The 26,646-nt window shown below is 43.4% G+C and overlaps 1 protein-coding gene across 12 annotated transcripts in view; it reads right to left on the minus strand.

Annotated features, from left to right (window-relative positions):
* The window catches only part of ANK3 (ankyrin 3), a 347,448-nt gene that overhangs the window by 102,574 nt on the left and 218,228 nt on the right, over positions 1 to 26,646 (minus strand). For all 12 annotated transcript variants that reach the window (XM_063406078.1, XM_063406085.1, XM_063406077.1 and 9 more), the window contains 6 exons: positions 19,064 to 19,162; positions 10,690 to 10,788; positions 6,008 to 6,205; positions 4,127 to 4,225; positions 2,360 to 2,458; positions 131 to 229 (listed from right to left, as the gene is read on the minus strand). In XM_063406078.1, the coding sequence (XP_063262148.1) occupies positions 131 to 229; positions 2,360 to 2,458; positions 4,127 to 4,225; positions 6,008 to 6,205; positions 10,690 to 10,788; positions 19,064 to 19,162 (693 nt within the window). The remainder of the gene's footprint in view (positions 1 to 130; positions 230 to 2,359; positions 2,459 to 4,126; positions 4,226 to 6,007; positions 6,206 to 10,689; positions 10,789 to 19,063; positions 19,163 to 26,646) is intronic.

A 26,646-nucleotide genomic window follows, 5' to 3' on the forward strand; every position in this document is an offset into this window, starting at 1 on the left:
CATCAGTGGGCATCACAAAGGCTCAGCTTCACCTCTTGCTCGTCCTGAAGGACACACACAAGATGAACGTGAGTCCCTGCTCTGTCCAGTGCAGATCACCCAGGTTTGTCACACCTGGGCCACTCCTCACCTTGGCCTTGGCCTCCACCTGGGCTCCGTTTTGTACCAGGTACCGGACGACCTCTGTCTGGCCAGCTCTGGCTGCCATGTGCAACGCTGTCTCTCCTCTCTGTACACAGCAGCAAAAACAGAACAGAATTAAAACCACACTGCAGGAAGAACAAACACCAGTACATTTCATAAACACAGAAATACCGGCTCAGAAATTCCCTGCTCACAATGATCTCCACTGGAAAACTCTGCTGCAGTTGTTGTCTTGGGTTGCAATGCAAAATGTAACTGGGGGTGTGTATTCTGTGTTACCAGCTGTTCAAACCAGCTGGGGCAGAGTTCTTTATCTCCTCCACACCCATCCTCCCTGCAGGGGATCTCTGCTGTCCATGGGCCATCGAGGCTCCCTGCAGGGCTGATACAATTCCATCATCCATGGGAGATGCTGCACCCAGGGGAGGAGCCCAGCATTCCCACCTGGATAAACCCTGGCATTCAGAGCCCAGCACAGCCTGTGTGCACTGCATTCCCACCTGGATAAACCCTGGCATTCAGAGCCCAGCACAGCCTGTGTGCACTGCATTCCCATCTGGATAAACCCTGGCATTCAGAGCCCAGCACAGCCTGTGTGCACTGCATTCCCACCTGGATAAACCCTGGCATTCAGAGCCCAGCACAGCCTGTGTGCACTGCATTCCCACCTGGATAAACCCTGGCATTCAGAGCCCAGCACAGCCTGTGTGCACTGCATTCCCAGAGGAAATCTGGACACATCTCACCACTACTGGACTTTCAGAGGAAATTACACCCTTCTAGAGGATCATTGCTCCAACAGAACCACATCTGTCACTGCAGGAGGACTTGACTGGGCTGCTGCCAACACCCTGACCAACAGGGTGTCAGGGTGTGTTCTGACTCTGTGTTTTCTTTTTTTGTTTGTTTGCTTTTTTGTACTACAACATTTTTATTTTAATTTTCCTAGTAAAGAATTGTTATTCCTAATCCCATATCTTTGCCTGAGAGCCCCTTAATTTCAAAATTATAATAATTTGGAGGGAGAGGGTTTACATTCTCCATTCCAAGGGAGGCTCCTGCCTTCCTTAGCAGACTCCTGTCTTTCCAAATCAAGACAGCTGTCTGTAAAATGTAAGATTAGATCAATATTTGACCTGTCACTGTGTGCTGCAAAGCAATTTATTGCAGGGTCATTTTTCCAAATCAGTAGTGCCTTTGTCACTACTTTTTGCTGAAAAGAGACAGTGCAATTTTTATTTTACTAGCATTTTATTAGCAATCTCAAAAATTACGTCCTTTTAATCAGAGTTGAATTTAGTAAAAAATGCATTTCAAGTTTTGTATATTCAGGCACACATATATTTGGCTTTCCTTCTGTAATGCCTTATGCCCCTACTATAATTTGTTATCTGACAAGCACTGAGATGATTGAACAAGAAGGAAAAAAAAAAAATCATTACTGAGTACATTCAACTAAAGCTTCATGGACTTAATGAAAGACAAATCCAAGGCAACCAGAACAATTCAGGAGGGCAAGTGGTTTCTACATTTTTGGGTATCAATACGTCTTTAGGAACAAACACCTGTCAATTAACAAAAGGTGTTGCATTTTTACATAATTTAATAGAATTAGCAGGCGAAGACTTTTACAAAATATTGTCTTCTAGCTGCACCTGCGTATGGAAAGCAAAAAGGAGGCCAAGCTGTTAAAGAGGATCAACAAGCTTCTGCTTCTGTCCCACTTCCCAACTTTCCAACACCCATCCAAGACCAAGTTCAGTTTTCACACACGCCCCGGGAGCCTTGGGGCACGCAGCCAGCAGAAGGGCGCGCTCGGACGGCTGGATGGACACGGGCAATATGTCCCCACAATCTGCTGCAGTCTGCTGAACTCTCCTTAAATGGCACACCCCCGGGGTCTTGGGAAAATGGTGCTCAACAGGCAAGCACAGACCTCAAAAATTACAGCTGAGAAGCTGCAGTATGTTCTCATTCTTTACTTCAGAAAATCAAAGAATTAGAGCCTGCTTAGGGTCAGCCCCTTTGGAAATTTCCTTAACCTGCCAAGCATCTCCCAAGCAGGAGTCAGCAGGATGCATTTTCCCATCACTCCAGCCACAGGTGCCGTGGAGGTGGATGGTGGATGGTGGACAGCAGAACGACACCAGTGCTGCTCCCAGATTTTATCACGCATTCCCAGCGCTGCCTGGCTGAAAGGGAACCTGTGACTCACCACATTGGTAGTGTTGGGGGATGCTCCATGATGCACTAGCTGCGATACAATATTTACATGTCCCATGAAGGCAGCAACATGGATTGGAGTTAGGCCCGACTGAAAAACAGACCAAAGTCCAATTTAAATATCTACTTCCACATGCCTTTACAAGAATGCCATGAGGAAAACATAAATTTTTCCAAAGCAAGTAAACCCATCTGCTTGCTCTTCTGAGAGGGTTTTATCTTCTTAAAACAATATACATGTGCTTAAATGAAAGGGCACGCAGAATTGGAAACTCCTATGAGTGTGGTTCATTAGCAAACAGAAATGTTCTAGGAATCCAGTAGTGCTTCATCAACAAAATCAAGCATAGCTAAGTAAGATTAAGATTAGGCATTTGCTAAATATCATCTTGGAACAGGAGAAAAAAAAAAAAAGATAGAAGCATTCCTGGTACAAAGGCAAGACATTCTGAAACATTCCGTTTGTGCAAAAAAGATCACCCTCATGAATCTGCACCACTGCCCTTACACAGGATATGAAAGCCCAACTGGAGAGAAGGAGATGGAGAGAGAGAAAAAATGGAGCAGTCATTCACCAGGGCACAACCTCAAGGATTTTGCTTTAAAAATCCAATTGGTAGTTAGTATTTCCCCAAGCAGAGTCATCCTCAAAGCCTCCTCACAGCTGCCTCTGCACAGCTGTACCAACAGTCAGCCAGAGGTGTTTTGCTACCAAAAGAAGGAGAAAGCTCAGTGGATCTCTGGAAATCCCCATGATTTAGGCAGCTTCCCCACAGATATATACAAGCCCCAGAGGGCAGAAGTGAGGAAAACACTTCCTTTCTCATGCAGAACAGCAAACATGAGCAGGAAGGCAGAATAACTGGCTGAGTGCGTTACTTTTTTTTTTTTTTTTTAACCTATTTCAAACAATTTAGTAAATGCTTTTAAAAGTTTTTAAATGCTAGTCTGGAGCTACATGAACTGTAGCCAGGGCAGAGTTCTGCCTCAAGCGAGCCAGGAAGGGATCTGTATGGTTTGCTGCTGAATAGTTAGAACAACCCCACACACGTTAAATCAAACTCTGTCAGGTCTCTGTGGAGATGAACTATTCCCCACTGCACCTTGTTTAATCCACGGAATTGCCTGTCATTTTCTAACCTGGCCCACTCCACAGTGGCCACACATTCATACATGGGATCTTTCCTCCTCTCCTAACTTGGTACAATATACACACACAGAGATAAAAATTCCCTTAGGTACTTAATTGATCTCAAAATTGTTCCAACAACTGGGTGCAGACTATCTCGTGCTGAGTGAAGTGACTGCATATTGATTTCTGTCTAGGTGATTTGTGATGTCCCATGATGGTGGGAGAATATAACTTCTTTGTGGAAAGCCAGAACAAGGTCTGAATTAAACCGCGTTTTGAAAAGGACTTGAGTGAAGCATAGTCTTCACCTCGATGTCTGTAACAGAGCAAATTTCATCCTCAGTGCCTTAAATTACAGAAAAAATTTGGCAGAAATGGTACATTTGACATCTTTTTTGTTAAATTTCACTTGTTATTCTCACTGTAATCCCAACATACACCAGTTGCTTGCAATTCATTTGGGCAACCAACTTTATTGTTCAGTTTTATTATTTCCTAATATCTAGTTGAAAATAACTGTTGACTTAATTGGTCCATGCTCATTCAGAAATGTTGACATATTAATCAACAGTTACAATGAATTTTGCAGGAAAAGCAAAGACAAGCATGGAAAAGACCATTTCTTACCTCAGTTACAGCTTGAATTGATGCACCGTGCTTTAGAAGAAGTTCCATTACTTTTATTCTGTTTTTCTTGCAGGCAATGTGAAGAGGTGTGAAACCATTCTGAAAAAGAGAAAGAGCACAATTTTGATGCCTCATGTCATTAAAAAATAGAACTGAGTATGGAATTCACATAAAAGATTTTTCCATTTTAAAGGAACAACTCTCAAATTTATTTTGGAATTGCTACATTTTTCATATAATAGAAAGTAAAAATTTTTAAGAAGATAAAGATCTATTTAATATATCCAGTCTTAATTATTAAATACGCTGCCCACTCTAATAATTAATTTATTTTGAAAAAAATCTCAATTCACGCAGAAGTATAAAATCCTTTATTTTTGCTTACACATTCACTGTTAACTGGCTGGGGTTTTCTGCTGGAGTTTTTTGGGAATTTGGGATGGGGTTTTTTGGCTGGTTTTCTTTTGACCTTTTAGAACATCTGATAAAAAAAACACTTTACCTTTTATGGGCTCTGGAATTCACATCTTCTCAACTATTTTTACTACTTGTTTGTTTTGTTTTGTTTTCTCATTCATTACCTGTCAGCTTACTGCAACTACAAGTATTTCACCCCTTCCTTTAAAAGAGATGTGCACATTAGGACTACTATCTTATTTAGTGTGAGATGATAGCACATAAAAAAAAAAGTAAATTAGGAAAATAGGCTGTCCAAATACCACAGAAAAAAAAAGTAAATGAGGAAAATAGGCTGTTTGTACAGTAACATCAGAGCACTGAATGCTGATACTGCTCGGTACAAAAGAGGCTTTGCAGAACGTTCTGGAAACAACTGGCAGAGCTGGTCCCTCAGATGTGATCAAAACTGTCCTTTTTTACCTGCCAGACAGTAAAGAATATTGCATGTTTTCATGATTTGGGGCCCATGTCATTGTCTGTTCCAGTGCTGACCCCTCTCTTTGGAGTGGACAATGTCCAGGGTGAGCTCAGTGTGTTTCACATCTGGCAATAGCTTGACCACAGACCCCTGAACCCAGGCTGATCTGACACAAACAGTACAGGGGCTGAGGGAAGGAAATCTGTGCAGCCTGCGCTGTTTCCACGAGAGTCAATCCCACCTGGCTCGCGAGGGTTTCAGGAGCTCATTGGAAAATTTTGGAATGTTTTTCAGGAGTTGAATGAGTTAGCATCAACCTGTGAAACCAATCAACCCAGTCCATGTCAGAATGTAAATTTCTTTGGAATGATTATTGAAGAACAAATCAAAGAGACATTTCTGTTTAAATGAAAATTAAACAGAATGGATTGTGATTGCAATTTGAACAAAAGGCATGAATGCATTCTGTTTGTATGCAGTTTAACTGCACTAATTTGTTTTGCTGCTGAAGTTGTTTCTGAAGTAGAAAGGCACGTGGCTCCACTGACATAGAATACCACAAATACTCATGATGTAACTCATTCCTACCTTTCACTGTTTCACATCACTGAGAACTTATAAAAATTCCCTCAGTTTTAAATGTCACTGATTACTTTCTCTGTAAAAACACTTGGAAAATAAGGATTCTCTCTATACCAAAAACTACAGCAGCTATGTCTGCAGCTGTTTGATCTATTCGTGATCATAAAAAGCTACCAGGAGGCAAAAGTGCTCCAGTTAACCTAGAAATTCATAAATCACCACTGACTGTCTGCAAGCAAAGGCCTTGTCTGATTGCAGGACACATTATTAACACTTTGAACCTCCAGCGTTTGTTCTTGGGCTGCAGCAACAACAGCACATCCTCTCTGTCAGCCAGCAGCAGGCAGAAAACAACTCCCAGTCAGTCTCAGGACAGCTTTGCAGGAAGGCTTGGCTGGGGGCAGGCCCTGCTGTGTACTCACCAGTGCTTTGGCATTGGGATTAGCTTTCTTGTCCAGGAGGACCTTGGCGACCTTGTAGTGGCCACAGTGGGCGGCCACGTGCAGCGCCGTCAGGTAGTCATTGGTGACGTCGTCCACAGGCACGTTGTGCTGGATCAGGAGCTGAACACAGTTCAGGTGATCCCCTTGTGTTGCCATGTGCAATGGAGACAAACCATTCTGCCAACAGAGACAGCCAGCACGGGTTAGAGGATGCTCACACAAGAGAAACTCCTTGTTCTTGGAGTGTTTGCTGTATGAAGGATTTTGCAAGCCCAGAGAGCACCCAAAATAAAACCCTTACATGTTCAGTGTAAGGATGGGGGTTCTTACTCCAGAATTTGGAGCTGGTTTGGTTAGAGTTTGTAGGCAGCCCCACGCTGAAATACCATCATAACATACCAGCAATGCTCTGAATGTAGCTTCCTTCTGAAGGAAGCCAGTATGGCTCAGACAAGCTGCTCAATTTACATGAGCTACATGAGGAACAGCACTTTGTGACTTTTGACACCCCAGCCAGGGAATTTGCTGGTTTTTAAAGCTGAGTTACACTTGCCACTCTAAACATGGCCTGTATAAACCAGGCATGACAGCACAGGGCACAGCATCACTCAGTGAGCACTACAGCCTTCCTTCATCCCTCCACTCGTGTTTTCCTGAGTTTGTGCTGTACACATGCTTACAGCACATTACCCAGCTCTGGAGACCACTCTTCCCAGTCCACATTGATAAAACACCAAAAGTTTCAACTGGGCTAAGAATGTTTGAAAACCCCTCCATGCTGTGACCTACCAGCAGCAGTGGTAAAGCTGTTCTGCCAGGGAAACACCTGAGAGAGACTCACACATCAGTGAACTGGGTCTTGAAGTGTTTAAAATAGTGAACAAGCTGCCAAAATACATTATATTTCCAGAGTAAGACCATGAGAGAAAAATCTCAAAAATGGAAAGGACTGACACGATTTCATGCTGAAGGATTAAAAATATATGCCAGAATGAAAGAAGCTTTGTTAGCAGTGGTGCATAGCTACTTCTTCCAGCTGTAGGGTTTGGGGTTTTTTTACTCGATTCTTCTGATACCAAAACGAGTTTTGAGTGCAGAAGCTGTTCCTGCAGCAGCACACAATGGTTTATAAGCTGTAGAGACTGCCAGTACAGTGTGTGCACCGCGGAACACAAACCTCTGCTCACAGACGCACTGCCCTCGTGTGACCGCAGCCAGCAAGGCAAAGCAGCGAGGCAAAACCCGCCGAGATCTGGGGCTCTCCCAAACAAACCCTCCCCTCACCCTTCCCACGGGGTGACAGCAGTAACAGCCTCTCAAAGAAAGGTGGAAATCCGCAGTAAAACAATGTTTTAAATCGGGGTGGAGGCAGGACGGTGAAAGCAAACAGGCGCACCCTGTCAGAACCCCAGAGCAGTTTACTGGCAGAGATGAGACACGGATACTCTTGGACACAGTAGGATCTTTCAAGTAAGATTATCTCATGGGCATCTCACTTGTGATTTATGTTGGCTTGGATGAGCCTCTCTCCCATTCCCAAAGGCTACTACAGCAATTATCTGCACAGAAGCTTGATACCAGCAAGGCATTTAAAATGTTTTCACTGTCTTCTACTGTAGTTAACAGCAGAACAAAAAAGATTAATTTCCCTTGGTCACCAAACCCTCCTGGTTTATAACTGATGATGCTTTTTAGGTGAGAGTAAAAAATCATGAAACTTTAAACACCATCCTGCCCCATTTTTATAAGGAAGATCCTTCAGGTGAAAAGTGTCATCCTTCACAGTAACAGCCAATAAACCCTGCTTATTAATGGAGTAAGAGATCAAGAAGTTGATATGGGACTCCCTCATAGGAGAGATTTGTACCAAAAAGACTGACACATGGAAAAGAAAGGAAGAAACAGACAATTTGAAAAGTCAGCAAAATACTCGATGAAAATCTTTCATGGACAAGAAAAGTGCAGCAGCTAGCCAGACCTCAGGCAGAAAAGCAAGAGACAAGACTGGAGGCTAAAGAAGTTGATGAATACAAAAAAAAATAATTGGAAAATTGTCTTTTATTATACCCTAAACCAGGATTAATTCTGTTGCAGACGATGATACACTATAACCTTACACAAGTCAGTTCATATCTCAAAGCCACATTCAAAATAAAAATATTACATTTAACTTCTCCAGGCCCATATCCTTCTCATGAGAGACAACCCAACAATGACCCCAAGAAGTGATCTGGTACTTTCGCATGGAGCCACTTTATAAATACTCTTACATGACTGTTTGTTTAAAGATTGCCAAGAAAATATTAAAAGGGAAAGAAATTCAAGATTAATCAAAGATATTGATAATTAAGGACAATAAGGTCATACCATACCTTAAAACAACCAAATAAAAAAAACTCCAAACAAAACAGGACCATAGAGATGAAATGAAGTATCAACTGTCTGAGTAGGTAATGATAAAACTACTGAGCTTGTTTTGTAGCTGTGTCAAAGAGCTTTAACCTAGGAAAGTGCCATTAACTCTAGGGCAAGAAAAAAGAGCCAAAGAAGTCTGGAAAACCATTAATTAAAAAGAGATGGACGTTTATTGACAGGAATGTCATTTCTTACACCCCAAAACATTGGCATGTTCAGGACTAGAATTCCCTTTTCATTTTTCCCTGTAGAAATCCCCTTATAATCCATTAGGTCACCACCTTCCCTGAAAATAAACCTAAGATTCTTCCAGTGCAAAAAAGGGTCAGCACTACACTAAACCATCTCTAGGAAACAGCTATCAAACTGTAGCCTGGTTATTATTCTGAAAGAGTTTTACATAACATGAGAAAACTTTGTGAAGTTCAAATTCTTGCAAAGATGTGTCCTATTTCCAATAATATATGACTTAATTTGAAGAGAATGGAGCCACTTATTTTTGCAGAGGACAGCACTGCAGTTTAGTGCCAAATGAATGAATTCATTTATGCCATTCAGAGGTACAGCTACCTCCTAGCTTACCTTCTGAAAATGGTAGAATTAACACATCAGAGGGAAATGCAGGAAGTTCTGCACATTCTTCTGTTCACTTTTTAACACGTAACAGCTTTCCCTCTTCCAGAGGAGGCTCTTATTTTGCAAAAGTTGTTTATATAAGCCTCTGCACATCAACATCCAGTCTGTCTCTCAGCCTTAGGCAATTTCAAACCCACTATCTCATGTAATCTGCCTGATTTTGTCTAGTGAACTCTGGGCCAGGCTGTGAGTCTGCTCAGGAAGAGCAACAAATTCAAAACCTACAGTCCTTGAGCAGCAGCTTAAGTTTAGGGGTGACACCTGGAAATACAACATCCATGCAACAGAGAAGTGCAGTTCCTGAGGAGAGATTTTCATTTATGATGGTGGAAATGAAAGAAATAGGGTGCATGCTTATGTGGGTGTTCTTTGGTTTGGTTTGTTGTCATGGGGTTTTTTCTTTGGTTGGGGGTTTTGTGGTTTTGCTTTGGTGGTGGTTTGGGTTGGCTTTTTTTTCCCTTTAAGTAATAAAAAGACCTGTTTGAGAGGGTGGAAGAGCCTTTCTCTCTGGAGTGTTATCTCTAGGCTCCAGGAGTGGCAGATTTGGCCCAAGGGGTTCCCAGACACCCCTTGTGGTTCTCCCCTGCTCATGGATTTTGCAAGCTAAGGCTGTGGGAGCCCATGGAAATTCCACATGCAGAGGATGGGTGAAAACTGTCTGTCAGATTACCCATGACAGCTCTTGCCAGTGACTCACTGAGCAGAGGAAAGCTGGTGCCAACCTCCCCAAACAAATGCTAAATATACTCCAGTAAAGGGGAAAAAAAGGAGGGAGGAGAAAAGCAGAATATAGAAGGGTGCTGAGACAGAATAGGATAGAGAGAGAAAAGAAATAACAGCGGAACAGAAACGTTGCTGAAACACATTGGTTACAGACTAAGAAAAGGAAAAACAAACACGTTGTGGAAGGTTATCTTTGGAAAGAACCTCAACAGACTGCAGAGCCCAAATGTCATCCCTGAGTGGGGATGTCATGGACTGCAGTGGTGCAAAGCAGGCTGCTGCTCTGAGATCTGCAGTGACGGCACAGCAGAGACCACCGCCAGGAGAGCTCTGGCAAGTGCTGCCTTTAATGCCAGCCCTGGGGTCTAAAGCAATCTGTGCACCCTGGCACAGGTGATTTGAAATTATCAAGAAGAATTTTGCATAATAAACTGTAGAAGGTGGAGAAACTGATAATCAGGCTAAGTCCTGAGGAAATATGAGCTGTCTCTGCAAAGGGACATTGCTCTATTTTTATCTCTTGTCTCTCCTCTAGCCTTAGGGTAAATTGGTACAAGCTGAAGATTTATTGTAATCACCGTGTGTTTATTCCAGGATAGACACAGAGATCTTCAGCTACTGAAATTCTGAGGGATAGGGTTACCACACAAGCCTTTTTGGTTGGCACAGAAATCTTTTCTTGTATATCTCGATTTAACACATTTTACATATGCAGACGTGCTCTACATACGGCATTCACTTCAGAGAGCTCCCACACAGTTACTTTAAATAACTAAGAAATAGGAAAGTTATTGCCAAACCCTTAAACATATGAGACATATAGAATTGCATTAGGAAAAAGAAAAAAATGTACAAGGATTATCCCACCAGGAAAGAGCATCAGGTACCTTGGTTTTGGAAAGAATAGGGGCACCACGATCCAGCAGCATTTCTACAACCTGTTCATGGCCACTTCTTGCTCCACAGTGGAGGGGGGTCAGCCCATCCTGTGGGATACAGAGTTATAACCGATTAGCGTCAGACATGCAAAAATCTTGCACACTTTTGTTCAGACCTGTGATGTCCTGGGAGGGTCATTAATTCCTGCAAGGTGCTGCTCTTCTGCAAACGAACATTTGAACCTGTTTGTTTAAACCAACAGCACATTCTGGCTCTGATTTTCTGAACATGTAAGCAGTCACCTCACACTGGTGTTCATGCAGTGGGCTTCACTGCACATGCAAGGAAAAGGTGAGATTGCTCTCCAGGTACTTTCTGCCTGTAAGCTTTGGAGAAAACTGTGTCTCTCATTTGTCAATATGCATCAAGTTGGTGGATAGCCAGCTAGTCTGAGAGGAAAAAAACATCCTCCTCAGACTTTTTTATTGCAATGATTTTGACAAGTGTACAGCAGACAAGAAAACCATTTCAATCCCAGGTGAGAGAAGTATGCAGGATTCACTTCTGTCTCCTTGTGCAGATTGTGCTTATGTGGCCTCCAGCTGAATGACTCGTCTAGAGTCAGTCCATGCCTCTTTTAGAATAGTTTGCTTAGTAATAGTCAACATCCTATTGCACGTTGCAAATAATGATGCCACTGTTTTCAGAAACTTTGGGTTTCCATTTACAAGTCACAAAGGAAGAGGCTTTTCTCTGGTGTCTTGCACCACTCTTTAAACACATATGTTGTATTGTCTAGAATACATATGTCACATCATCTTTGTATAAGGGATTATCTAAAATTCCTTCTCACACACTCCCTTCACACACATGCACTCCCCCTCTATTTCTGTATGGTAGCATGTATTATTAAGGTACCTCCTTAGCCATACTTTTCATGTGCAATTATAGTATTCTTCCTTGGTAATTCCTAGACCACACTCTACTGGAATATCAGCTTAAGGCCTCCCAAAAGGAGAGGGAGGAGATGGTTCAGAGAGCCTTACGTTCTCCTGCTTCTGCATTTTCACCTGCTCCTAATAAACCTATGAAAGGTAACAGCTAGGAATTGCCATGGTTAACTTTTCCTGCTACTTTCATTTAAAACTTGTATGGTTCTCTTTGTGCATGTTCTTCCATTTAAAGTAAGGCATATCTTCTGATGAAGAAAATATTTTGGTTCAGACTTAACTCCCTTACCTCAGGGAGTGACTTGTTCCCACAAGATGAACGCAGCTTGGCCCACAATGTTCTTACTGACACCTCTCAAGTCAATTCTATTGTAATTTCTGCTTCCTCCTGCTATTTCAGCCCATAAAGTACTGGAAAGTGCATCTTGTTTAAATGATACTACACAAATTCAAGATGTATTTCTCAAAACACTTAAGTAAAGACAAAGCAAAACCCACAAATGATGCATTTTTCAGCTGAGTTGCAAATGTTTTGCCACAGCTTCACAAGTGTTTAAAATGGGTAATGCAGACCAGTAGTTTCCACAGGTGAGGGCATATCATGCACTAATCAGACACAAGCATTTAATATCAAAATATCACCTAGTAAAAAAAGAAAGCTTGTATGGGAAGGAAAATCAAAGACAGCAAGGCTAGGTAACTACAGATGTGTAGGCAAGAGCTGAAGATCATCATGTACATCAGATTGTTCACTCTTTTTACTTCCTATAATTATCACATTCTGCAGGTACATCAAAGATAGATACTCAAGGAGATCAGACACCAAAGTTAGAGACCATTTTCTGGATTTAATTCCTCCCCAAGTCATTTCACCAGCGTACCATGGGTAGGACATACCATGCTCACAGAGAATGAGACACATTTCACCATCTTCCTGGATCAGCCTAGACCCTTCCAGCACTCCCAGAGCCCCTCCCCTCAGTGGGAGTTTCTGGCTGACAAGGCTTCTGTGGCTCAGGAGGAGCAGGCAGTCATGCTTGGCCAGCTGGACCTCACTCTGGGCCACACAGCAGTCACTACCACCAGGGCATCACGTGTGACACAGCATGACAACGCGTGTGGGTGCCTGTGGGGACTGATCTACAGCTATTGTTCACATCATGTCAGGTCTGCAAAGCGCAAATACACTCCAAGACAGATAATTTAGCTGCACAGATTTTTTTTTTTGTAGTTTTAAAAGACACTATTCACTGATTTAGTTAATTGCTACGTGACACTCAGAGCAGGTAAAGAAATGTGCAGAGGCAATTTCTTCACAAAGACTTCTTTTTTAAAAAGAGATTCTGAGATTAAAACAGACTGCTCTGAGCCCAGCAAGACTTCACTGACTTTGTCAGGAGATTTTCTAGTTGCTTATTTACTGTTCACATAGACTATACTATGTGAAGCATAAAATATATCACATGTATTAGGAAGCAAACTTGCCTTAATATGATAGTCTGCAATGGCTCAGAAAAACCATTACAAACGATTATGACAATAATCTGCAGATTAAGGACTCTGTAAGTATGCACTGACATGATAAATCATATCATCTGTATTATCTATCCCTCCAGAGAGCCCGAGAGCAGCTTCAGCAAAGCCAAGAGGACAATAGGAGGAGTTATGATTAGGTACAAGCTTCCCATTAGCAATGCACACTCATCTCTGGGGCTGCTGCCTGCTTTAGCCTTTATTTCAAACACACACACACACAAATGAGTGTGTTTGAAATAAAGCATTGTTTCTGGTCCCTTTTGACACTCAGGTGCCTGTGTAGCTCCCTGATCTTGTTACAGTGGAGTCAGAACTGTCCTGACTGCTGCAGTGTTTCCTCACCACTACACGCGGCTTTAAGGGATCCCTGAGCAGCGTGGGGTCAGCACAGAGCATCCTCCTTGTACTCCCCAGCGACCTCTTCCCTGTCAGTTCTCACCCAGGATTCCCCTTCCACCGTGGCACCCTCTGGGCTGTCTCCCAAAGCCTCAGCAGCCTCAGCAGCTCAGCTCTCACATCACTGAGCATCAGCTTCCAGCCCCGTCAGAGAGCGATGAAACCAAGCACAACACCCAGCAAAAACTTAAATGTGATGTAAATACTCAGCAAGAGCTTGTCACAGTTCGAGGCAGCTCCTGGAGCTGTCCCCAGCCTTGGCAGGAGCACCAGGCACTCCTGTCCCCTGCGCCAGAGGTGACAGCACACACTCCCAGGGCAGCAATTACTGCAGCCTCGGGGGTTTGCCTGCCCAGGGCTGCTGGGTGACTCCACAAACACACCCAGCCTGGCAGGGCTCTGTCCCACAGCCCAGCCCTCCTGAATTCCCCACTCCACTGCAAACTGCCCCTTCTGGGCAACAAACAGGGCTGGCTCTCCCTGCAGAGCACACTCTGAGTGCCAAGGCAGTGCTGTTGTAGTTATTTCTTAATGTCTAAGTATCTTAATACATGTGGGTTTTCTGGAGCAGCTTATGCATGATCTGATGCATCTTCAAAGAGCATATCCCACATGTTTTCATGCAGATATGAGTGCTGGGCTTGTTACTTAGCTATAAAATCAGTAGAATGAAGATTATAAACACTTATTGTTAATCCAGGCTAAAACTTGCTTGCTGCCTGCTTCAGACACAAATTCACTTTGGCATATACAGTATTAGACAGCCAAAGCAAATCAAGCTAATTTAATCAACCTCTCTAATTAAATTTTATTTTTAAAAGTCTTTTCTGGAAGACAGAAAAACATAATTAGGGCAACATTCAGTAAACATGTTACATGAGGCATTAGCAGGCCTTTGCCCAGAATCTTAGCTCAAAACCAGAATGATTAAAGCTGCCCTAGCAGCACACAGTTCTTGAGGGGCACCCTTAAGAATTCAGTACCCAGCCTCAAATACCAGCTGCTAGACAGCTCACACACAAAAAAGACAACTGAGGGAAGATGAGCAGCTGGTTAAAATAAACAATGCAACACAGCGTGAAGTAAAATGGGGGAAAAAAGAGACATGTCTGAGTCTCAAAATAGTTTTAACATAATTTTTGGAATGTGCTTCACGTGTTGTCTAACTCCCAGCTACAGTGTGGAGGTGTGTAAGAGTAAAATGGTGCTCATGAAATCCCAGTCCTAATGAATCCAGAGAAAGTGGGAGCTCCTGGATTACTTTTACAATAATTTAAACAGGATAAGGATTTAGCCCTTCACGTTAACCTTTTGTGCAGTACCTCAGCACTACAGCTTCCTGGACCATCTGTCAGCAGCAAACACAAATGCTCATGTCAATGACTAAGGAGGAGAAATCATTACCTCATCTTGCTTATTACTCAGGAAAGGCTTAATGGTAATTTATCTATAAAATGGTTATTTTTGTGAACAATAAAAATAAATTATGTGGAGAGTATTCCAGTACCCCCTAGAGAATGGACTGCAGGACCAGACCCCAAAATGCCAGCTGAATAACTCAATCTGTCCCACCTAAGAGTCAGAGGAGCAAATCCTGGCTGTTAGTGTTTGGTCAACAACACCAACCAGTGTGTTCTGCATTCTGCAAAGGTGAAATGCAGACATAAAACAGGGGAAACAAAGGCCTAAGAATTTCTCCCCCTGAGCAATAGGAACCAGCAATTTCAAGTTTGTTGTTGTTTTTTTTTGTTTTGTTTTTTTTTTGTTTGGTTGGTTTTTTTTTGTTTTGTTCTTTCATGAAGGTACAGAACCTTTGCCACTTACCTTTAAGAAGGTATTTCATATAATCAGTCTTTGAACTAAATAATATTATAATGTCCAAGACAAAAAAACCTATCCTAACAGAAAAAAAAATCTGCTTACCTCTAACATATATAAATTCTGTTCATCTCTTAAAAAATAGAAAAAAGAGAAAGATCTCGCATTTATAAATATAGTACTGGGAAACTCACTTATTTTCACATGCAAATCCCACATGTTATCAAGCTGTGTGTGTGCTCAGTACCTGCCCCTCACAGGGCACACAAGGCTGGGCTCTGCCTGGGCACCCAGCTGATAAGCAGGACTTGACACAGGTATCAGAAAAGACAGCCCCAGCTGCTCTTTCTTTTCAGTGCATTCAGCAGTGGTGATGCTGTTGTAAAGGATATGACCAGAGCCTTTGTCATCCTGTATTTTTGTGGGGCCATTCTATATCTGGGGCGTTGAAAACAAAAATAGTGCTTACAAAAAAAAAGAGAAATATCTGCAAAGTTGACGTATCTTAATTGTTCAGCGTTGTAAAACAACATTGGGTCAGGCTGGAACAACGGGAGAGATTTAGCAGGAACATGTGTTGTGCCAGCTCAGAGCAATTAATCTTTGCTGCTGAATATGAGAACCAGGCAGGCACTCCTCAAACAATGCCCTTTTTTCACCCACTCACATTCCTCTCAGCCTTCTCTTGCTTTAGGTGCTGATTTCTGAACTGGTGGGATACAGGCTGCGTGGTGGCCAGAGTGTTTTGAGCCCCACGAAGATGCATCAAGCTCTGAGGGCTGGCCTCAGAAATGGCTTAAGGATATTTGTGAGAAGGCTCTTCAGGTGGGTTTTGTAAAGCAAAGGTTTTAATAAAAGAGAAAATAACAAACCATACAACAACAAAAGAACAAAAGTCATGCACACTGCACAGAAACCTGTAGCACCTGCTAAGTCACTCCAAAAAGCACCGAGCAACTCTGAGCTCGTTCTTAAGTACACAGGGATCAAGAAGGGATAATTTGGCTTGCTGCCCAAGAGAAATAGCCACAGGCTTGGAGAAACATTCCAAAGATCCAGCAGTGCCCCTGTGCTGGCACTGGGCCAACCGCAGTAAGACGGACACAGCTTTCCACCTCATCTTCCTTGGATGTTCAGAGGTGAACTGGAACTCTTTTCCTTCCGTGCTTGGGTGTGGAAACTGCAATGCCACACCAGTTCCCTCTGCCGGTCCTGGAGCTGTGTGAGGCTCCAGGAGCACAGCCAGACGAGGCAGGACACACAGCTTCCCTCTCTCCCTGACCACCAGCAAACCATCCTCTGGTACAGCCACCAAACCATCCTCTGGTACTGCCACCAAACCATCCCCTGGTACTGCCACCAAACCATCCCCTGGTATTGCCACCAAACCATCCTCTGGTACTGCCACCAAACCATCCCCTGGTACCACCAAACCATCCTCTGGTACTAGCAAACCATCCCCTGGTACCACAGCAAACCATCCTCTGGTACCAGCAAACCATCCCCTGGTACCACCAAACCATCCTCTGGTACTAGCAAACCATCCCCTGGTACCACAGCAAACCATCCTCTGGTACCAGCAAACCATCCCCTGGTACCACAGCAAACCATCCCCTGGTACCAGCAAACCATCCCCTGGTACCGCCACCAAACCATCCCCTGGTACCAGCAAACAATCCCCTGGTACTGCCAGCAAACAATCCCCTGGTACTGCCACCAAACCATCCCCTGGTACTGCCACCAAACCATCCTCTGGTACTGCCACCAAACCATCCTCTGGTACTGCCACCAAACCATCCTCTGGTACCGCCACCAAACCATCCCCTGGTACCACCAAACCATCCCCTGGTACTGCCACCAAACCATCCTCTGCTACTGCCAGCAAACCATCCCCTGGTACTGCCACCAAACCATCCCCTGGTACTGCCAGCCAGCACAGCCTTGGGTGACCCACGCACAGCACGAGCAGGAGGAGTGATGCAAACCCCTCCTGGCCTCTGGAGAGGGTGGGTGTTTGGGGAAGCAGGCAGTCCCTGGGGGAGCCAGAAAAACAAGCCTCCGCTCCGTGAACCGCAGCCATCGCTGCCTTTTGCCTCGCTGGGAAGCTGTGCCAGGCTCAGGAGCTGTTAATGCTTCTGCCCTCTTCCTAGATCCTGTTTCCGTCCCAGCCTGTATTTTTAGTTACATAAATTATCCCACTGTCTGACCCCGGAGCTTGTGATATAGGAAATGAAGCAGAGCACGAATTTTCCTGACTAGAAGAACCAACTCGACTCCAACTATTTAAAGTGCTGGTCCCTAATGATTTGGGCTGCAGTGGGCCATACAAATACTTGCAGATGGAAGCAGCTAATCCCCCACCTATTCCCTTTCTCCCTGCTCTGACCAAATGCACATCTGTAACACCACCAGTGGCCCTCCCCACCACAAGGCAGAATCCCAGCCCTCAGCCTGGTACCCCTATACAGCACAGAGGAGGCTGGAATTTCAGTCTGGAAACTATACCCACTGTCCACATTACCCAAGAAAAGTCATCTCTTCCGTGTTGCCCAATGAGAAAAAAAAAAAACAAAACTGAAATATTTTAGAAATAAACCATCTGCTACTAAAGGTAAAATAGAAGCAGCAAGGAAAAACATGTGGAGAGAACGAAGAGATGACAAAATAGATTGACCCAGTTTCTGAATTCAACAGAGAAAAAAACCATGCCTAACAAGCACTGCAGGAAATCTCAGAGACTACAGTAACCAAACAAAAACCTGTGAATACAGGAAGAACTGTAGAAAAACTATTCTTAGGTTATTCATATGTTTAGAATGATTCTGAAAGGTAGAACTTATACAGACTAATTCAGAATGGAAAAGGTAGAGGTGATAAATCAATACTTCAAGAAAATTATAATTGTCAGAAAGTTACTGGGACAGCTCTGGAGAGTTACCTCGCACACACAGGAGCATGTTGTAAAGACTACCCTGACAGCTCACAGCACCACTAGTTCTGGATTTTCTAGATCTACTTCCAAACATTTGACTTTTTCCTTCTCTCCTCTTTTTTTTCTTTTTCTTTCCTTTTTTTTTTTTTCCCTGCTGCTGTGTAACTAAATAAAATATCCCTGGTTTGGCTGGGTTTTAACTACTTAGACATAACCATATGTACAGAGTTTCTGTGTCACTCAGGGCACTGGGTTGGGTGTCAGCCTGATGGAAGCCATCCCTGTGCCTGACACATGTGCTGACAAACCCCGGGCAGCAGCCAAGCACACCTCACACAGAGCCTGAGCTGCAGGAGGCTCCTCAGCCACACCATCCTCTGTGACACTGCCTTGGACAGTGAAAGGCAAACAAACACTGCAAAGTTACCCTGCTAGCATTCAAATTCTGGATTTTGAATTCTCATCTTTAGCACGTTTCTGTACATTCACCTCTACTTGCAAGTAGATAAAAGCAGCTCCTGATTAAACACTGGAAAGGGAACATGGAAAATGGTTGGCTCTGAGCTTTGCTGTCCTTGGTGTTTTACACACTGCTGTCAGAAATGTAAAATGTCAGTATCCTACTGCAATCATTTCATAAAAAATAAATGCCGTGCAGCTGTAGTAGCCTGCTGGGAAGATGAATGATTTAAGCTCTACAGCAACACACAGGTCAGAAGCAATAATTCACACACTCACACTTGTGCTTACCCTTGTTTTGGCATCAATTTTAGCTCCTCGATCAAGTAGGAGTTTGACCATATTTGCGTTTCCCCTTTTTGATGCAACATGCAACGGTGTAATATCATTCTGTGGAAGAAAAAAACATGAAAATAAATATGCATATGTCAGTCTTTAATGAATTCCATTTTCGGTTTGCTCACAGAATGAATTATGCCAAATTTGCTAAAGCATAACACAGTTTGTTTCCCTGGGAGCATGAAAGCAAAGGGACGCTGTGCTCAATCACACATGTGAATTACTGGCCTGGTATCTCAACACACACATGGTGAAGACAAAAGTCAAATTGTTGTTAGAGTTACAAGATGATCGTGCCTCAGCTCACAACTTTTGCTTAAGGGTTGAACTTATGCAATTTTACTGAATCCTAGCAATCTAATCCAGCTGTGCTTGTTTATGAGCCTGTAGTGACAAGGATTCATACCTCAACTTCACTGACCTTGTAAGAGCCACAGAAATATAAACAAAACCACTGTATCTGTAGATCTCATTCAAAAATTATGAGAGGCCAGCATTACTGATTTCTGAACACCACCAGCAAACTCTGAAAGCCTGGCAAGCACCTTCATTTGAGTTCCACTGTTAATCTTGCCTACTCAACTGCTCCCCTAATGTGTGTAACTCTGTGCATGGAGCAGGGCTGCAGAGGAGCGTGTGTGCCTCCCTGAGCAGTGCCTGGCAGGCTGCACAGGCAGGGATGCTGCACATCGAGGACAGTTACATAACCAGCACAGGCTCCTCTCGCACAAGATGCAGCCAGGACGTCTCTTCATGCTCGGATGGATCCTTTATCTTGCGGCGTATGAAGGCCACATCCTGTATATATCTGATCATATGGAGCCAAGTGAAAATAACAGGATCCAAACAGGGCATGGGCTCGTGGATGCAGACAAACAGGATTGCAGGGGATGTGTTCCTGCGCGTTCGGGGGCAGCACAAACAGCTGGCTGCGTCAAACCAGCGCCCTGGGAGCCAGCAGAAGGCAGCACAGGCAGTGAGGTGTGTCCTGAGGCTGGCTGGATCACAAAGGCACCCTGGGCAGCTGGGGAGGGCTGCCAGTGCCTGACCTGGCTAGCAGCAGTGCCTCCTCAGCACTGCAGGGGAGTGCAGTGCCAGAGAGCCAGCCCCGAGAGCAGAGCCCCTCTCAGATGTGACAAGCTGACTCACAGCCTAACCACAACCACGTACCTCATGCAGCTGCCACATTTTCATTTACATGAAATTTCACTATGAAGCAAACTCACAGCTACTAGGAAGTACTAATTATTATTACCACAGGGGTAAAATACATGTTAGCGAGGTTAAATGACAGAGATTCTTTCTACAACATTCATGATCATTAGAGTATCCGTGATGACTGTGCTAGGGTAGCTTCTCATTACTTTAAAAAGCAAAGTAAAGCAAGAAGATGCTTAGCACATTAAACAGAAAGTGCAGCATGTCTAGTCCTTTCAGGGAAGTAAAACTATCTGATCACATGAATTTTCTGTGAGTTGGCTTTGAAAAAAAGAGTGAATTCTATTTGACTGGGAGCTGACACTGGATATAATATGGGGTCACTGCATTACTGTACCAGTCACAAAGGGAACAGAAAAAAGGGGAGAAAAACAATTATGTGGAGATACTTTCTGCTTTTTCTCTCTTCCCAGGAGGAAAGATGTTACTGAGGTCAGAGGGAGAGAGAGATGAATTCTACTTTCCCAAGGAAAAAAAATGGTAAAGGAAATAACTTTTGTTATTTTGTTATCTTCAAGTACTGCAGGTAATTTAAATTAAAGAAACACCTTTTTCTACTTGCTGATGTTAAGGGGTAAAGAGGTTAACTCACCCTAAGAGACCTTAGTGCTCTGTTAATATATCAAAATCATTTAGTACTTATAATTCACTGCCTCATACACAGACAAGAAGAAAAGCATTTTCCAAGCATCAAGAAAGAAATGGAGGAGGAAGAGAGAGCATTACCAAAGGCAAGACAAACACGCATTAGAAGTCTGGTTCTCATTCATCTCGACACTAAGCTGAACCTAATGCAGCACAGGGGAGGACATAACCACATAGGAATGTGCACTTTGGATCTAATTATCTGCCAGTCAAAGCCCCTGTTGCCACAAATAGATTCTAGACGATTCTAGAATAGTTGATTCTATTATATTCTAGTTGATTCTAGAATAGGCGGATGAGTGCTGGCCAATACACAGCTCAAAACTAAAAGAGATGACTTCCACTTTGCAGTTAGGGGTTAGGTCACACTGTTTGCTTGCAACAGGGGAAAAATATAAGAATATCCACTTTCATGTTCAAAACCGAGTCCTGTTCAAATGACATTCGTATTTCTGGATTGCTACTAAAACTATTAGGACAGCATATTTCTCTCCCAGCTTCTGAGAGGGGCAATCACCCTGGCTGGAAATGTGGGGAAATTCTCCAGCACCAAATAAGGACTGAGCTCAAGAGCTAGCAATCCATCTTTGCTCTATGTGATCACCTGTGTTTACAAAATCATATAAATTTAATGTCTTTAGCATCTTGAAACCTGGATCAACTTCTGGTTGAAAATAGGCAGCAAGTTCCCATTACAAAGAGATGGATGGAGAAAGGATGTCATCACTCCAGAAAAATTTTGTGAGGAAAACCAACTACCCACAGCTTCCCTGAAATAATTAATGGAGCAAGAGAAATCAAGCAAATTAAACTCTGTATGTCCAGTGCAGTATCTGTCCTTATGGATGACCAAACAGCTCCTCTTTCCTAGGAAAGAGCACTCATTCCCTTGGAAGGAGTTTGTAGTTTTTGTTGTACTTTACTAACCTGATCAGACAGTTCATAAAAAAATATTAAGAGACAAAGGATTGAAACCACTTTTAACCTTTTTCACCCTTAACATCTAAGGAAAAGACTGTAAGGAAAAGAAGGGGAAAGAGAGAGGGGGCAAGTCTGTATTCAGAATTCTATTTTGCTGTTTAGCTATTTAAGTTTTTACTGGTAGAAAGAATATGAAGCAATAATTCGGCTGGCTGAGAGTTCTGACTCCAAACAGATGAAGAGGTGGATTATGTGAATGCTTGAATAATTGCACACTGAAGTTCAGGCCAAGAAACTTGTCTTTGGCCAATACCAAACTTATCTTTGGTCAATACTGTGTTGTACCAAATCTTAAAGAATCCCAGCTAAAAGTTTTATATGTATGGTCCTTCCCCATCTCTCATTTCACAATTAAGAACATGAATTGAGAAGTGAAAAAACCTCAGACAACATCATCATTAATTTTTCTGATGACAAAACCTAAAGCAAGGAACTCAAAATGGAGTTATTTGTACTTATCACAAGAAACAAGAGATAAAAAAGGGTTCATAATATGTGCAACTTTGGTGTTGTTTATTAACACTAAAACTGTGGTATCAGCAAACAAAATAGCCACCAAATGTAAGGTTCTGAATTCTTCAGTGTATCAACAGCATCTGCTGTCTTTTCAGTCTATTTTTATCCGTTTGATCTTCTATAAATTTCTCCCTTTGTTCTTAAGATAGAATACTAAATCAGGAAAATTCTGAAGATGTTTTCCCGCAGTAATAAAGATGAAATGTCTTCCAAAGGTTGCCATTAAAAGATGAGGTTCAGCTCTAGAATTCCTGCTGGAGTGCTGCTTGCCCTTGCTGTTGAAATACCCAGTGCTGGGTCATGTCTCAGGTAGACCCCTTGACACTGAGGTCCAATTTGTGAGTTAACAAATTCTACAGGGAATATGAAGCACAACTTGTGAGAGCACCAAGCTAAAACTATGCAAAAAAAAAATGCTCATAGGGTTGTCAGCTAGAACACAGCCCTTCCTCTCCTTCTTGGCAGATTTCCTGGGGCATGGACCTGAAGTGCTCTGAGACCACACATAGCTCACAATGCCATGGATTTTCCACACTTCACAGCATTGTGGATGGTGGTTTTCCCTTTGTCTCCATCCACTGCCTGCTGCAGCCCATCACACCCTCACACAGAGCTCGTGCCTTCCTCCAGAGCCACACAACACCCACAAATATGATGGGAGAGGAGCGACCTGCTTTTACACTCAGTGGCCTTTGCCTGTGCCAGATCACAGGAGCACTAAGCTGCACCTCTCTATCTACAGCTTCACAAGAAAACTCAAAAACTTTAGAGTTATCTTGTGTTGAGAAATGAGCCACCTCACATTTCCCAGCTGAAATGAGATCAGCTGCCCTCTGACACACCGTGTTATCCATCACAGTTCACCACAGCAGTCAGAATTGCTTCTTTCTACTACAAATTAGCAACAAGAATGGTTAGCAAGTCAAGAGAGAAACAGGGTTAAAATTGTCAGTGTGCAAAGCAGATCTTACACGGTTACATTTTAATGCATTTAGAAAACCAGGAACTCCCCCTGGGTTTCTGGTGTGCTGTGCTCTCCTAGGAGATTGCCTTTTTTCTCCCATCACAGCTGGAATCTTACAAGCATAAGGATGCTAATAATAACTAAGAAAAGCAAATGTTTGCACTTACAGCTTCATGTTGGGCTCTGAAATGCACCTTTCAAGGAAGGCACAAAACAAAGGGAAAACCTTTCCCACTCATGTGCTGCAGTGATGTAAATGCTGACTGAGCAGCTGGTCACACCAGGACTCTGAAAATTCATTGCCAGTCACATGGACTGGGTATTTCTTCTTGCTGCCCATGGGAGAACTTTCCTCCACCTCTGAGCTCTCCTCCCAGCCTCTCAGCAGAGTGCAGTTTTAATCAGAAAAATGGCACTTATCTGATTTCAAATTTCACTTCCTTGATTTAAAACATACCAGAACGGTTTCTTACCAAAAATGTTCAGATTAACTTGGAATTTGGTAAGACAGTTCTTCTCAATCCTCAACTGAGAGCAAACTCTAGGAAGAGTTTAATATTGACACAGAATGTGTGAGTAAGACAGAAGCTGAAAACAGCCAGACTGCTAAAGAGAAACTTCTTATATAGTCTGGAAAATTCCTCCAGCATCAGAGGTTTTTAAGGAAAGTGCATCATGGTGATTTTTGCATACTGGAACTGTCAGCAGCACAACTTGCACTGTTGTTACCAGATCCTGGAGGTATGGGAAGATTGTGGTGTGCATTTGAAGATTCCCATGTGCAGTGATGCACCAACACTAATATGTTGCATGTTAAAACATAAAAATATCCTCCCCTGTATTTTTCTGTGATTCAGAACTGGAGCTACAACACAGCAGAATTCCTGCAGAGAAAAGTCTTATATTCTAGTAGCAGTTATTTACTGGGATCACTGAGGCTTGCACAGATGTTTCAGAAATAAAGATAAAAATGCACAATCAGTTGCTTTCCAGGAAACCCTCAACAGTGCATCATTTTCCACCTTTTTTCCTCCTCTCCTTAATGGTAGTAAGTCTTATATTGTACTATTTTACCTCTTGTGTGTTTTTATATACTTAACTTACTTCAGGGTTGAGATGTATAAAATGAATCCTGGAAGAAAAGAAGGAAAACTATAGAAAGGAGCTCTTATGGCAAACTACCACTGGGAACATAAAGATGTTTTTCTCTTATGCCACTGTCACTTAGATATTGCCTGCTCTTTCTGATGGGCTAATGGTGTTCTGCTTCTCAGCCTCAGGGTCATCATTAATGCATGTTGTCCTCACGCCACCCTCAGAATCACCAAATCCTCTCCTAACCTTCCAGTAAGCAAACTTTCTGCAGGCAAAGCCCACTCCCAGTGGCACTGAGATCTCCTCCAGGATAAGGAGTGCTGTGCATCAGGAAGGCTTTTCCCAGGGCTGGGTGCAGTTTTATGGCACAGTGACAAGCTCCTGTTTGCTTTGGCTAGAAAGACACAGGGAGAGGTCATCTTCACAGAGAGGATTCCCTGGCTGCCTCCATCTTCTGACTTGCTCAAGCACAGAGTGGATGTGGGGATCACAGAGGTTTATTTCAGCTGTTGCTCTGGAAGCTGCAGAGAATTTCATCCTTCCTTCCTTCCTAACCACTTTTTTCCTCACAGACAGGTGGAGCTTCAAAGGCATTTCCTCCCCTGGGCTAAACAGACCTTTCCACTGGAAGATCATCTCAGACAGAAGAAATCCCCAAAAGATAACTTTTACCTAAATAAAATTCCCAGTTTATTCAAAACACCTTCAAAATCATTAAAACTGCAGGTAAGATATGTGATACAGCTTGATTTAAAGGTACAAGTGGCTGATAAACGATAGTTTTAAAATGACAGGGATTAGCTTTTCCTGTTGAAAAAACTGATAAAATAGATTCACTTAAAGGTATCTGGCTACCTTTCAGTTTGTGACTAGGAGTCATCACACCTCTCCAACGTCAAGTGGCACTGTCAGCTAAGAGAATGGTGCCTGAGATGTTGCAATCCTTCAAAGCCCAAGCAGTGACTGCTTTAAAGTGTTAATGTGGCTAAGAAAGGAGGCCGGCTTCACCCTCAGTTACCCTTCATTCCCCTCCTCCACTTCTCTCGTTCCTGTGTGATTGCCTCCCAGTTAAGCAAGAGGGAAATATGGAGATGCAATGAAGTATTTGAAGTATTTTGTAGAAACCGGACACACGATAATGTGCTACATAAAAAGGATGATGAGTAGTCATAAAATGCCTGTAACTCTGCAATGCATACCCTGCCAGTAATTGTGACAGGTTTTCTGTTGAGTTTGAGCCCAAGAAGTCAAGCAATTTGGCATGATTGTTTTTCCTTTGTTACAAAATGGCAAACATCCAGCTGAATAAGGAGATTTTGTTTCTCTTGGAATGAGGTTAGGATGGCTCCCTCCTTGTTTATAGGTGGAATAAAGGGCATCACAAGCTGATTTACTGGAGTTATTTCCATCCATCCCAGTGGGGAGTTTGCTGTGCCACCTCCCTGCACTTGCAGCAAGGCCAGAGAAGAAAGCCCAGACACAGAGGTGCTAATGCAGCTGAAGGGAAGAGCTGACACACATCAGTCACTCGGCTGCAGGATGCAGACCTGTGAAAGCACGCACATTTCCAGCCCCCAGCCTCTACAGCCAGCAGGTACACAGGCTGGCAGGCACTGTGACACCTGTACGAGCCCCTGGAGCTGTGCCTGCCGGAGCTGCGGTGCAGGAGGGGACCAAGGGAATATGTGCCAGCTGAGAGGCAGGCAGGTGTGCACCGGTGGGGCTGAGGGAGCAGCTGCCACTGAACACCACTGGGGACATCCTTTACTTACAGCACAGCTCCACTGCTCACCTCCTGCCCGCACACCGAGAGCCATCAGCAAGCTCATCTCCCTCCCTGCCTTCCCTGCTGCAACCTCTTTCTTCCCTCAGGCCCCTTGGAAACAGACTGAGAACAGCAGCTGAGGAGATCTCCTCTGCCACAGGCCTGCCCTCCTTTCTCTTACATCCTTTCACCACACTTGCCCTTGGCCTTAGAGCTCTGCCTTCACCCCACACATCCATTCACATTCCTCCACCTTTCCCCACCCTGGCTACACCGATGCTGGCAGGTGGCTATTTGTCCTGCCTCACACATTTATCTTCACATTACCCTGTTCACACAAGCTCCTTTTGT

Source organism: Prinia subflava, chromosome 9 (genome assembly GCF_021018805.1).
Source record: "Prinia subflava isolate CZ2003 ecotype Zambia chromosome 9, Cam_Psub_1.2, whole genome shotgun sequence".
In the NCBI taxonomy this organism is placed as follows: Eukaryota; Metazoa; Chordata; class Aves; order Passeriformes; family Cisticolidae; genus Prinia; species Prinia subflava.